This window comes from Paracoccidioides lutzii (assembly GCF_000150705.2).
Source record: "Paracoccidioides lutzii Pb01 unplaced genomic scaffold supercont2.8, whole genome shotgun sequence".
Classification (NCBI taxonomy): domain Eukaryota; kingdom Fungi; phylum Ascomycota; class Eurotiomycetes; order Onygenales; family Ajellomycetaceae; genus Paracoccidioides; species Paracoccidioides lutzii.
This window is the reverse complement of record NW_015440954.1, coordinates 206,805-220,097: the sequence shown is the minus strand read 5'-3', so window position 1 is coordinate 220,097 and position 13,293 is coordinate 206,805. Positions and strand designations below refer to the sequence as shown.

The 13,293-nt window shown below is 46.5% G+C and overlaps 5 protein-coding genes across 5 annotated transcripts; 3 read left to right on the top strand and 2 right to left on the bottom strand.

Annotated features, from left to right (window-relative positions):
- Positions 1–523: 523 nt before the first annotated feature.
- On the bottom strand, positions 524–1,625 carry PAAG_03028 (elongation factor 1-beta; the record flags this gene model as incomplete). The annotated part of the gene is made up of 5 exons (XM_002794437.2): positions 524–544; positions 603–820; positions 871–1,250; positions 1,480–1,519; positions 1,586–1,625. The coding sequence occupies 5 exons, from the start codon at positions 1,623–1,625 to the stop codon at positions 524–526; spliced, it is 699 nt and encodes a 232-aa protein (XP_002794483.1).
- Positions 1,626–2,068: 443 nt separating this feature from the next.
- Positions 2,069–4,457, top strand: PAAG_11679 (hypothetical protein; the record flags this gene model as incomplete). The annotated part of the gene is made up of 2 exons (XM_015847280.1): positions 2,069–2,862; positions 2,945–4,457. The coding sequence occupies 2 exons, from the start codon at positions 2,069–2,071 to the stop codon at positions 4,455–4,457; spliced, it is 2,307 nt and encodes a 768-aa protein (XP_015703069.1).
- A 438-nt stretch (positions 4,458–4,895) lies between these two features.
- PAAG_03026 (DNA mismatch repair protein Msh5) lies at positions 4,896–8,745 on the top strand (the record flags this gene model as incomplete). The annotated part of the gene is made up of 17 exons (XM_015844820.1): positions 4,896–5,283; positions 5,349–5,450; positions 5,511–5,886; positions 5,939–6,338; positions 6,397–6,474; positions 6,523–6,582; positions 6,639–6,993; positions 7,041–7,137; positions 7,196–7,285; positions 7,341–7,542; positions 7,582–7,631; positions 7,694–7,784; positions 7,839–7,944; positions 8,015–8,219; positions 8,294–8,332; positions 8,397–8,535; positions 8,593–8,745. The coding sequence occupies 17 exons, from the start codon at positions 4,896–4,898 to the stop codon at positions 8,743–8,745; spliced, it is 2,931 nt and encodes a 976-aa protein (XP_015702026.1).
- Positions 8,746–9,105: 360 nt separating this feature from the next.
- Positions 9,106–11,094, bottom strand: PAAG_03025 (Sas10/Utp3 family protein; the record flags this gene model as incomplete). Its single annotated transcript, XM_002794434.2, has 2 exons — positions 9,106–10,850; positions 10,911–11,094. The coding sequence occupies 2 exons, from the start codon at positions 11,092–11,094 to the stop codon at positions 9,106–9,108; spliced, it is 1,929 nt and encodes a 642-aa protein (XP_002794480.1).
- A 653-nt stretch (positions 11,095–11,747) lies between these two features.
- On the top strand, positions 11,748–13,080 carry PAAG_03024 (3-ketodihydrosphingosine reductase tsc10; the record flags this gene model as incomplete). The annotated part of the gene is made up of 3 exons (XM_002794433.2): positions 11,748–11,906; positions 11,988–12,119; positions 12,214–13,080. 3 exons carry the CDS (start codon positions 11,748–11,750, stop codon positions 13,078–13,080), a joined length of 1,158 nt encoding a protein of 385 aa, XP_002794479.1.
- Between the last annotated feature and the right edge of the window lie 213 nt (positions 13,081–13,293).

Here is a 13,293-nt window from a genome sequence, read left to right as displayed (position 1 = left end):
AACCTGGCACAGCAAGATTTTCGACCTCTGGGCTGAAAGAATCAATCCTTTCAGATACCTAGGTAGGTGTTTAGATACAACCGTTTGACATAGCATGGAGTGCCATCCGTAGCTGAGGAGACCAAGTGTAACCCCTTCTGAAAGACCCACCCAGGACGTGCTGAGCTCCCTCAACCAGATTGCTGTTTCCAAGATTCATATCTGCTTGTCCCTTGCTAAACGTCATCCAATGGGATGGACGTACAGTACTCTTGGCCAGCCAACCTTTCGTGCCCGAATGAAGGGTCTGAGGTGCAGTAATCCACATTATGATGGGAAATTTCAGTAAACAAAACTCAATTTGGGAGTATGTTTTGTGCAGACATGTCATTCATTTACTTTCATGAGGAGCTAACTATTCTTGACTTAGCTACCCTCTACATCAAGAGTCAACTGGGATGTTATTATTTTTCTTAGCGTATCACGGGTTATTTAAAACACGCGATGGCCTCCACTCCTCTCAGTCCTTAACGCAAATCACCACTCACATTTTCTGCATAGCAGCCTGAAGTAATACATTAGAAATGAAACAATATTGTAGAGCTGGCGGAGGGAACACTTACAACATCAGTTGACTGAATCCAGTCTTCGAAAGTCTGTTCCAGCTCTTCTTGAAGGTCATCGACGGATACCTTCTCGTCCTCGACAGTAAAATGAACCTGGAGTTTCATAATACCATAGCCAACAGGCTTTAATTCATCCTTGGAGTATTTAAGACCCTCCTTCGTTTCCAGTAATTTTTTAACCTCAACCTTTAATTTATCCATGGGGGTTTCGTCATCTGTTCACGGTTAGGCTGAGAAATGCCGAATGGAGAGTAATAGAGCCTACCGATAGGTTTAATATCTAAAGTGATGAAAGATTTAGCGGGAGGCTTAGTCTTTGCCGCACTCTTCTTCCTGTACTCCGCGAGGTTCTTTTCTCTCTCAGCAACGAGGGCAGCATCTTCTTCATCGTCATCGCTACCGAAAAGATCCATGTCTTCATCGTCCTCACCTGCGGCAGGGGCTTTCTTGACGTTCACTGGGATATCGGTGCTTTCGGGGCCATATGCGGTGTACGGTTTGGATGGGTCACCTGGAAGGGTAGTGAATTCTGTTCCGAATGAAGAAATGTGCTTGTACCAACGCGCAGCGTGGGGATATTTCGCAGCGTCGGGGGCTTTCTTGAATGCCTTGAATGTAACGACGTCGGCTTGGGTTGGGGTATAACTGATTTCGAGTTAGTATGGTGTGTCTTTCGTGGAAAGCTTCTTGCAGTACAACAGAGTTAAGCCACTGGTGGGGTAATTTTTTTTCAGAGATGCGAATTTCGCGTAGGAAGTAGTCATTCAGCGGTGTCTTAAGCCGCCTCATCAACACGGACCAATTTATTTTCATCATTTAAAAATAGCAATGGACATGAAAATGAGAAAAATAGGACAGGACGTATTGAACTCACCCAACAACGTAGCTCCTCATGGAAAGGAAGTGGTTGACAACTTTGATCAAAGGAGGGTTTGGTCAGAACACATCATGCAGCTCGGGGAAAGGACAACAATACATACTGGCAAGGCCAGAGTCGGAGGAAAAGTCTGTGAAACCCATTGCAGGCGAGAAGGGAGGAATAGGGGCTTATTAGAAGTGCATGTAAATGATGGTGGGTATTGTAGATATTCCTTTTTTTAAGGGTTTGAGGAAGAGACAAAAAAATTAGGGAGGTTTGAGTTTTTGTTAGTTACCTAATCAAAAGTTTTGCTGTTTACCTAAGCCAGGGTTGCAAAGCCCAATCACATGTTGGACTTCTCATTGGTTGTATCGGGCGCTAGTCCGTAATAGGAAGAGTTGGCGCACATAAACAACCCACCATGTCACGTGCAATATATTACATGATCTCATCGAAACCTTGTTTGACATCCATAGCTATAATATCCGAAACCAAGTATTTTTTGTGGAAGATCTGAGCTCTTTGTGCTTTCAGCGGTATGAATACTTTATAGATTCCACATTAGAGATATTCGTTTTTGGATAATTGTCGGCAGCATATCACAATGCAGGGATCAAAACTTCGACGCTGCGGTCCTCAGCTGCTTCAAGCTTCTGCAACAGCTTCAAGATTTGGAATCCCGGCACGAGCACCGGTTTTCCGGACGGAACTATTAAGACAATGGCCTTCTCAGCTCCGGATCTTCTCAAACGTACCCTTATATAAATTCTGTGGTGTTCGCCATTATGCGAACGGTAGACCACACCCTCCAGGCGGAACTCATCGGATGAATATGGGTGGAGAGCCGGAAAAGTCTGCACTAGAAGAATACGGAGTCGATCTTACCGCTAGAGCAAAGGATGGCAAACTTGATCCTGTCATTGGTAGAGATGGGGAAATTCAGCGGACAATACAAATCTTGTCAAGGAGAACAAAGAATAATCCGGTCCTAATTGGATCTGCCGGCACCGGCAAAACCGCTATTCTCGAAGGCCTGGCCCAGAGAATTGTCCGAGGGGACGTCCCAGAGAGTGTCAAGAATAAGCGCGTCATTTCATTGGATTTGGGTCAACTTATTGCAGGTGCAAAATTCAGGGGGGATTTTGAGGAAAGACTGAAGAAAGTGCTGAAGGAGGTGGAAGAAGCCCAAGGGGGTGTTATATTATTTGTGGATGAGTTACATACGCTACTTGGGCTCGGGAAGGCAGAGGGAAGCATTGACGCAAGCAACCTGCTGAAGCCTGCCTTATCCCGTGGTGAGCTGCAGTGCTGCGGTGCTACGACGTTGAACGAGTATCGTCAGATCGAAAAGGATGTTGCTCTTGCTCGGCGGTTTCAGCCCATCGTTGTTGAAGAGCCGTCAGTGGCTGACACAATATCGATATTGAGAGGGCATCAAGGAAAAATATGAAGTTCATCATGGTGTAAGAATTACAGACAGTGCGCTCGTGGCAGCTGCTACATACAGCAATCGATATATTACGGATCGTTTCCTACCGGACAAGGCGATTGACCTTGTAGATGAGGCTGCCTCTGCTCTTCGATTACAACAGGAGTCGAAACCTGATGCAATTCAAGAGCTTGACCGACAAATTATGACCATTCAAATCGAGCTTGAATCGCTGCGCAAGGAGACTGACATTCCAAGCAAGGAGCGCCGGGAGAAATTGGAAGAGCTCTTGAAAACCAAGCAAGATGAAGTCAAGGAATTTACCGATGTCTGGGAAAAGGAAAAAGCGGAACTTGACGCCATTAAACAGGCCAAGGAGGATTTGGAACGTGCAAGGGTAGATTTAGAGCAAGCCCAACGCGAAGGAAATTTTGCCAAAGCCAGCGAGTTACGATACTCGATAATTCCAAAACTTGAGAACAAACTTCCAAAAGAAGGGTCGGACACGGCAACCAGCACCACAGCTGATGGCGTGGTGCTTCTTCACGATTCCGTGACGAGCGATGATATAGCTGGTGTGGTATCCCGTACTACAGGCATTCCGGTTAACAAGTTGATGGCCGGAGAGGTTGAGAAACTTATCCACATGGAAGACACTTTAAGACAGTCAGTCCGTGGGCAGGATGAAGCGCTCTGTGCCGTGGCTAATGCTGTTCGTATGCAAAGAGCTGGGCTTAGCGGAGAAAATCGGCCATTAGCATCTTTTATGTTCTTGGGACCAACGGGAGTTGGTAAAACAGAACTTTGCAAAAAGATGGCAGGCTTCCTATTTTCGACCGAATCGGCCGTTTTACGGTTTGATATGAGCGAATTTCAGGAAAAACATACTGTTAGTCGCCTTATCGGCTCTCCTGCCGGATATGTTGGGTATGAGGATGCCGGTCAATTAACAGAAGCCGTCAGAAGGAAACCCTACGCCGTATTACTCTTCGATGAATTCGAGAAGGCCCATCGCGATATATCAGCACTTCTGCTTCAGGTTCTAGACGAAGGCTTCCTCACTGACGCCCAGGGTCATAAAATCGACTTCCGGAACACTCTGATCGTGTTAACATCTAACCTTGGTGCAGAAATTCTTGTTGGCTCCGATCCTACCCTTGGAGAGGAGGTTTCGACGGAGATAAAATCAGCTGTTATGGCTACAGTTCAGACGTCATATCCTCCTGAATTTTTGAACAGGATTGATGAGTTCATTATTTTCAAGAGACTCTCAAGAAAAGCGCTGCGGGATATTGTAGACATTAGGTTGCGAGAACTTCAACTGAGGCTGGATGATCGAAGAATAACCTTGAAGGTAGATGATGGTGTGAAAGGCTGGCTTTGTGACAAGGGATACGATCCACGATATGGAGCTCGTCCCTTGAACAGACTTATTGCGAAAGAAATCGGCAATCGTCTAGCGGACAAAATAATCAGGGGGCAAGTTACTACTGGCCAGGTGGCGCATGTCACTCTCAACGCTGACAAGTCTGGTCTCAACGTCGCAACTGAAGAAGCTACATAATGTCTGTGCATTACTTGTATTGATATTTCTTTCTTTCTTTCTTTTTCCTCTTTTTGTTTCATTACTGGTTGCATCTCCATTCAGGTCGGGGTCTTCTTAAAACGTGAATGTGACATCACATTTTGAACAAAACGTGGGTTCTATAACCACTACACTCTGTATTATACTACATGTACTAAATATCTCTGATCTTTCAAAATCTAGATACTGTGCCTATACTCGCAAATGTTCCTCAAATGCCACCATCTCTGCACAAGATCAAAATGGTCTGCTTAAGTGCAGAGCCCGTGACCTCGATGCTGTTAGGTTGCAGTTATAAATTTTTTGCCTAATCGGGGTAGTTACTCCCCTCCAGGGCTCCGGGGCTATCTCTCTTCTAACCCAACCCCCAAACTTTCTCATGATACCACGCCAGGTCTCACATTTACCTTTTAAACGATGGCGTCGTCACCCTCAAGGAGGAGGAGAGGGAAATTCGGTTCCTCTCGTGGTAGCCAACATCTGGTAACGAGGCACCACCAACGATCATCATTCAACCAGAACTCTGACAGTAGACGTGATCGGATAGCATCATCTGCGGGGGCGTCCTTAACTGCGGTACGCACTGAGAATTCTGCTACTAACGAAATATTAAGTGAATTTGGTCCGGAACAGGTCAATGGCTGTGAGAAGGAGCAGGATGAAAATGAAGACCTGTGTCAGGTGGTGATGGCTTTGGACATGAAAGAAAGGGGAAGTGTTGGTTGTTGCTATTATGTCGCGAACGAGGCAAAGATATATCTACTTGAGGATATTGCTTCTGGGGGACAGGAGATAATTGAGATGTGTGAGTATTTCCCCCCCTCCTTTTCAATCCCGTTATGGCTGCCGGTCTGATTTTGTTTTTGGCAGTAAAGCTTGATGTGGAACCAACACTGGTTCTGCTCTCAACTCGTGCAGACCAAAACACAGACGCATTGAAACAGGGTGCGCAAGATCTTCAAGTGGACGGTGGTAACTATTCCCTTTGCTAGTGGCTATCATTTGTTCTTTGCTTACAAGGTCGTTTATCAGATGATCAATTCCAACTGCCCTATCACGTCGATGTTAGACCAGTACAGGAGTTTAGCTTCGAGTGTGCAAAGCTCAAGCTTGCTAGCCTTCGACTTGACCCAAGTAGAGGCGATACACAATTTCTTGTCCCTAGCGATGCCTTTTCGCTGAATCAAAATGGTGGCGAAACCGATCTGGGCTTTACCGATCAACAGGGAAAGTTACTAAACCTTTCTGGTTTTATTGACATGAACAATCGTATATCTATTGGGTGCGCCGGTGCTATCGTTACGTACTTGCAGAGAAAACGTGCAGCAGAGTGCTTATCGCGAGACCACTCCGGGAATGAAGGATTTGACGTTCAGTCCGTTGAAATACGGAGCCTGAAAGGAACAATGTAGGTTATTGTAATTTTCCTAATTTTGGCCTTATCACTGACGTTTCTGAAGGTTTGCCAATACGGATACACTCACGTCGCTCCAGGTGATCCAATCTGAGTCTCATCCCAACGCATTTAACCAAGGGCCTGGAAAGACTTCATCTGGGTCTAAAGAGAGCCTGTCAATATTTGGCCTTTTCCATCATTTTGCTAGGACGCCTCAGGGAAAGGCTGGGTTAAGACGAAAGTTTCTTCGCCCTAGCACGGATCTCGCATGTATAAGAGAGAGACATGACTTTATAAGCACATATCTGCGTTCCGACAATGACGTGGCTATCGAAAAGCTTGCAAAAAGCTTGAGAGGGATAAAGAATTTACGTCCAGTGATGGTGCATGTAAGAAAGGGTATCAGTTCGGGAAATGCCAAGTTCAAAGTGTTCAAAAGTGGCGTTTGGGCAACGCTTTTGGAAGTCTGTCCCTGGTGTGATTGCTGATATTGTACTTCTATGCTAATTGGGGATTTTGTAGTTTGCTTTTCACGCTATAGATGTGCGCGAAACGATACGAACGGTTACAGGTGCAGAAAATCTGGACATACATGCGAAGGTAAGAGTTCTCAGGAATCATATATGAATTATCTGACCCAGGGCCCAGGTTCTCGATAAACTGGATGTAGCTATTCTGCATCAGGTTGGGAGAATCATACATGAAACAGTAAGTGGGGTCCCCAGCAGCATAAAAGTTAACTTAGATGGCTCATGCCCAACAAGGTCGACCTTCAAAGCTCGATTGAGGAGCATCGAACTGTTGTCAAGCAAAGGATGGATCGAGAACTAGACAATCTCAAGGAAACATACAATGGCCTGGACAATTTGCTCAACCAGGTGACCATAAATATTGCTAGCACCATCCCCGAAAGACTAAGTAATGACCTTAATGTCATTTACTTTCCCCAACTTGGGTTCAATATTGCTATGCCACTCGATGAAAGAGGTAGAGCCGTTTACAATGGCGGAAATCAGCCGTGGGACCAAATATTTACTACGGAAAATCGAGTTTACTTCAAAGATTACCGCATGCGAGAAATGGACGAAAGGTTTGGAGACATCTACGGGCTGATTTGTGGTAAGAATCGTGAACCCGACTCAACACTGATCACTAATCCCTCCTAGAAAAGGAAATTGAAATCGTCTACGAGATGGCACAAAACGTCCTTCAATATGAAAATACGCTTGTGGAAGCCTCAGATATATGCGGAGAATTAGATAGGTATGCGTATATGCTGCATTCTTCCCTCCATCATTGTTTATCATCTAACAACTTGCAGCCTTCTAGCTCTCGTTCAAGGGGCTAGCTTATACAAGCTTATACGACCACAGATGACGCAGGACAACAGTATCATAATCAAGGGCGGGCGGTGAGGAGCCCCGCCTTCGCTCAATGGTAATTGTTTTGTTGCTGACTGAATATAGCCATCTTTTGCATGAAGTTACCGTTCCTACATTTATCCCAAATGATACCCTCATCGTTGGTGGAAGCGAAGGAGAGGGACAATCCCCAAGCCCTTCTGCTCCACTCCTGGAAGATTCAGATGTCATTGTTGAAACTCAGGGCCCAAGTATGCTTTTGCTGACAGGCCCAAACTACTCTGGAAAAAGTGTTTATTTGAAACAGGTTTGTCTCCTCGTAAATAATCCCAACAAACGAGTTAAGCTGACAACATTCTGGGTGGCTCTAATTGTGTACATGGCACACATTGGGAGGTAATTTTGTCATACCCTAGCGAAATCCTCATGTCATTTTATAAACTGATCTGTGTTTCCAGTTTCGTCCCTGCAGAAAGTGCTAGAATTGGAGTCACAGATAAAATACTAACCCGGATAGCAACGAGGGAAACTGTGTCCAAGGCAAGATGTGTTCCTGTTATTAAAGAAATATTTCCACAGTATGCTGATGTTAAATAGGCTCAGAGCTCCTTTATGATCGACTTGCAGCAAATATCCTATGCATTGACCCTCGCAACCGAGCGAAGCCTTATTATAGTCGACGAATTTGGCAAGGGAACAGAGTCAACTGGTTTGCTACATTCCCCGGCTGATTTAGAAAATTACCTATTACTGACCTATATCTAATGGGGGCTGCATAGATGGCGCCGGCCTTGCCTGTGGATTATTTGAACACTTGCTGAGTCTGGGTGAGAAGAGGCCAAAGGTGCTGGCTGCAACCCACTTCCACGAAATATTCGAGAACGGATTTCTACCACCAAGAAGGGAGCTTGGCTTTGGGTATATGGAAGTACAAGTTGATCCGACTGCGAGGGATGTGGAAAATCAGGTCACGTACTTATACAAGTTGAGTGCTGACGCTCTGAACATGCATTTGTCCGCGGAAACCTGACGTTGGTTCTTAATATATGTGTTACCAGTTTCCGGTCCGGTCGTAGCAATGCCAGTTTTGGGACCAAGTACGTTTTGCATTCCTCTTTTACTGACATCTTGTTGATACCGTATTGACGGGGCCTACCACAGCTGTGCAGCATTGAATGGCATTGATCCAGCGATAATCGCACGAGCAAACGAAATTGGTACTCTCGTTGCCCGTGGTGAAGACCTTGTGGTCATTTGCGCAAAGATGTCTGCAGGTGAAATAGAGGTACTTGAAGAATCTGTAGGTCATGAAGCGGAGATTGTGCACAAGCTTAGTTGATGCTAAACTTAAAAATAGGAGAGCATAGCGAGGAGATTCCTCGCAGCGGACTTTTCGAGAACAGAAGCTGCTTGGGGTCCGGGGAGCGAAGGTTATGAGCGCCCCGAAGTTTTGCTCGAGAATATTATAGGTGACAGTTATGATAGCACTGTAATGGGTGGGCTTATGTGAGGTTACCCCTTAAATTGAGTGCCGTGAAACCACTTTTCATCAAAGGACGTGCGGACGAGTATCTATAAAAGGGACTTCCATTATATGTTTACTATTTTTTCTGCCCAGCAAGCTCCAAGTTAGCTCGTCTAGACAAATGTTGAAAGTAATATCTTGTCTCAGCTATATCACTACTTCGCATGTATTGCTCTGAATCTTTAGCTCATATATTAGCTTACGTTGAAGAAAAAGAAGCAACTTTCATCAACCCCATTATATTCCAAGAGATGGTATATTGTCATTTGAGTAGCATTACGACGGAATTGTCTAACGAACTAATAACAAACCTCACACCCACACCACCTAATTCCCACCGTTCAACTACAACTTGACGCTCTTGACCAAATTAGTCTTGATGCCAGTGAGCTCTCCACCGTAGCCACCACGCCCTTCACCACCCTTATAAATCTGCCTAATACTCCCCAACTTCTTCTTCTTCTCCTCATACTTCTTCCTCTTCTTAACTCTCGGATTCCGCACATCCTTACTCCTCTTCGGCGCCAAACCCCTATTCTTCTCAATCGCGTACGTAATGGCTCGCTTGCCATCCTCCCCAATTTCCTCTTGGGTCTCAACACGTCCACCTTTGCGAACAGCTTGGGCTTGGGCCTCCGCAAGTTTCTTCTTCTCCGCTTTCTCCTGCTGCGACCGCGCAGCGACCATGTCATAGTAATCGTCTGAGTCGGAGCCTGCTCCACCCTTGTCACCTCTCGCTTCCTTAGCAAGACGGCGATCGTCCTCCTCGCTGTTTCCCCCAAGGTCGTTGAGGTTGTCAGGAGGAGTCCGTTTGCCTCTCTTCTCTGCCTGGGCATTTAGACGAGCTTGGCGATCCTTTAGCCTCTCCCGGTATGGCAGGTCTGCATCGCCGCCAGCGTCACGACCAGCAGTGCCACGTTTGTTGGCCTTCTGTGCAATTTCTGAGGTATAGAAACGAAGGGATTTTCTCTTCTTGGCTTTTTCTTCGGCTTCATGGGCGTTGAGGGTGGTTTCGTCACCGAAGTCTGAGTCATCGTCTTGCCGTGGTTTGGTCTTTTGAGTTTGCTTGGATAGCTTTTTAATTGTTCGGGAATCTAGCAGTTTAGAGAGGTCGGCCAGTTCAGCTTCAGTCTGGTGGAGTTTTTCGGTTCGTTTCTTTTCTGCCATAGCTTTAGCATCTTCTACGGCTTTTTGGGCCTTTGTTCTCTTATGTTTGGTCACAGGAATGGGTTCAGCGGGCTTCTTCTTTGTTTCCGTGATTTCGGTTTCCGGTGCTTGTGCGTGCGGGATCTGGTCATCAGCATGGTTGTAATCCGATTCCATTTCAGATTCCTCGACTTGTTGGATATCCTCTACTTCGTCCCATTGCTTCTTGCAGTTAATCAGTGTGGCCATGATCGGGTGATCTCTTAGCTCAGCAGGCGGCATTGCCAAACGCGATTCTCCATTTCTTGAAGGGGATGTCAAAAGAAAAAAGTACATGCTGATAGCTCCCAAATAAGCAGAGAGTGCGCGAAATTTAATCACAGGTAGAGGAATGGAGTCACCTTCATGATCTTCCATGTTTCCAAGACTCTTAGTTGTAGCAGCAAGCTCATCGTGAACGTGTTGAAGCGAGAGAAATGCTTTTGACAACGGCTCGAATTCGGGGTATCGTTGGTTTAGAATCTTCCGTCGTTCGTCAACACTCATATCATCAGTCACCTGCAACTCAGGCAAAACCTCCGTGACAACATTATTCTCTGCCTTGTGATCCAGTTCAGCAGAATTCCCCGAAGCGGCCCATTCAGCTTCGTCGAACCCGAAATCCGCCTCGTTGAGAGCCTGCAGCCGCTGTTGCTGGATCTTTTTGGCCTCTGCCTCCTCTTCGAAAGCACCTGCCTCTGTTTCAATAATATCTGCATCGTAGTAGTCCTTTTTAGACGAACCCCATCCCTTGATGACTTCTTCCTCATCTCTCCCTTCCTCCTCCTCCTCGTCGTCGTCGTCGTCGTCGTCGTCGTCGTCACCGTCATCGCCAAATTCTTCATCGTCTATTGATTCAGACTGGTACCGCAGGACTTCTTCGTCGGACGGTTGAAAGAACTCTTCTACAAAACAACATGTTAATAACTCTCCACGAAAATTAAGCCCGAAGGTAAAAATATTACCTTGCTCCTGTAGTTTCCGCCTCCTCTTTGCCTCCGGGGTTTCTTCCAAAAGAATACGATCCCGACCCTGCTCGAACTCGTCCTGCGAATCGTCGAAGCGCGCATCGGCTGCAAACGTGAAGTTTTGATCGGGAGCAGATTGCTTCAAGGAGGAGAGCTTGCCGGCCTTTCTTTTCTTGCCCATCACGACAAGTGATTGATTAATAAGACCAGGGATATGTAATTGAATTTTGTTTCTCTATATGCCCGAACTGATATTAATTAATTGATGAACATGTCAAAACAAAATATATATATATATATATATATATGCTGCGTAGAACCAGAAATCGATGCTAGTCCCAATTAGGCCAAGCGCAGGTCCCAACCGCGTTGTTGAAGGGGCCCTGGTCCTTTTTATCTTCCTTTTGCATACTTGGCATCGTTCTATAATTGTTTTTAACAAGCGGCCAGGGTTGGCATCTGGGCCCTGTTACCCCGGAGCTCTGCAGTCGGCACTCGCCATCAATCAAGGCTGCGTCTTGTTGACATTCGACCCGCTTCGGGAGAGACAGAGGATAAGGATACATGCGAACAAGGCCATTGCGATACACTGGAATTAACCTACCCTACCATACATATACTTTCTACCTCCGGGGGCCTAGCAGCGTACCGTGAGGTACCCCCCCCCCCCAATCCAGCGCGCAGCTTAGCTATCTGCAGCCACCAGACGCCCCATTGTTGCCAGCTCTTCCCTCCCCCGGGTGAAGCCTGCAAACCGCGACCAGCGACAAACAGCGACATGCCACAGAAGGAACATTTCAAACCCATAACGTTGCACCTGCCCCTTCGCCAACCATGCCAGACCTGTTATCTTCCATCACTGCGGCGGCCTTTGGCTTGTCCCTGTCAACTCCCCAACTGATCACTGCAGTCGTTCTTTTGATATTCTCCCTATACTTACTCAGTATGTTTGACTACTTCAGATCTCTCAACCATTTTGTGGTGCAGGGGAGGGTATGTACTCGTCGCGTTTCCTATTCCCTATTCACTGTCCGCGCCCCTGGGCACCAAAGAGCTAACGGGGTGCCAACACAGATGGCCGTTATCACGGGCGGTTCGGATGGCATGGGCAAAAGCGTAGCCATGGAGTTGGCCAAGAAGGGTGCCAGTGTGACTGTCGTGGGACGCGATGTGACTAAACTACAAGCTGTCTTTGATGCCATGAATGTAAGCTCACTCAAACACACTAGCTTGAGCCTGCTCTATATATATGTGTATATATATATATATAAATACTAATGAGGGGAGAAATCATGTTTAGACCATTGCACCCCATGTGTGCGGCCAGAAATTCCATTGGATCCAGGCGGACTTGATCGACCCTAAAGAATCGGAGCGAGTCATGGCTGAGGTTACCGAGTTTAATGGTGGAATTTGTCCAGACATCGTTTGGTGCTGCGCGGGGAAGTGTATACCCGGGTTTTTCGTAAATACCGATCCGGAGACCCTTAAATCGCAGATGGATACAAACTATTGGACCTCAGCATTTACAGCTCATGCCATTTTGAAACTATGGCTAGCATCAGGCCCTCCTGGTCAGTCTCCAGAGAAAACTCCTCGGCGCCATCTGATCTTCACCAGCTCCACCGCAACCTTCGTGCCGATTACCGGGTACGGACCTTATAGTCCAGCAAAATCGGCGATACGCGCGCTTGCGGACACTCTGAGTCAGGAGATCGAGGTTTACAATGGCGCCAGAAGGAATCCGTCCATCCCAGCCCCCACTGCGGATGTGAGAGTTCATATTGTTTTCCCGATGGGCATCCTGAGCCGCGGATTTGTCGAAGAACAGAAGGTGAAGCCATCTCTTACGAAATACCTCGAAGAGGCCGACAAGCCCCAAACACCCGACAAAGTTGCCTCGATTGCCATCAAACGACTGGAAAGAGGCCATTATGCGATCACAACTACGATGGTTGGCTCGATAATGAAAGCAACTTCGCTCGGGGCTAGTCCTAGAAACAATATCTTCAGAGACACGTTCAATAGCTGGGCGAGCAATCTGATCTTCCTGCATGTGATCCCAGATTTAAGGGACAAAGCTCATCGATGGGGCCGCGTTAACGGCGTCCCTAAAGAAAGGGAAGAGAATGGAATTACATCCGTGGTGCCTGATGCGCCCTGTTAATGGGGAATTGAGGATGTTGTCTCTCTATACCTGCTGCCTATTCGAAATATTCTTCTTCTCCTCCTATACTAGATACATCATTTCCTATGCTTCATCGAATAATACCTTTTTTCTCTTTCTCCATTCTTTTCCATTAATTGTTATGCTACAACGTAATCTGCCACTCAACGCACGCTTCCTACCACTTCTCAGCTAGTCTATGAAATTCACAAA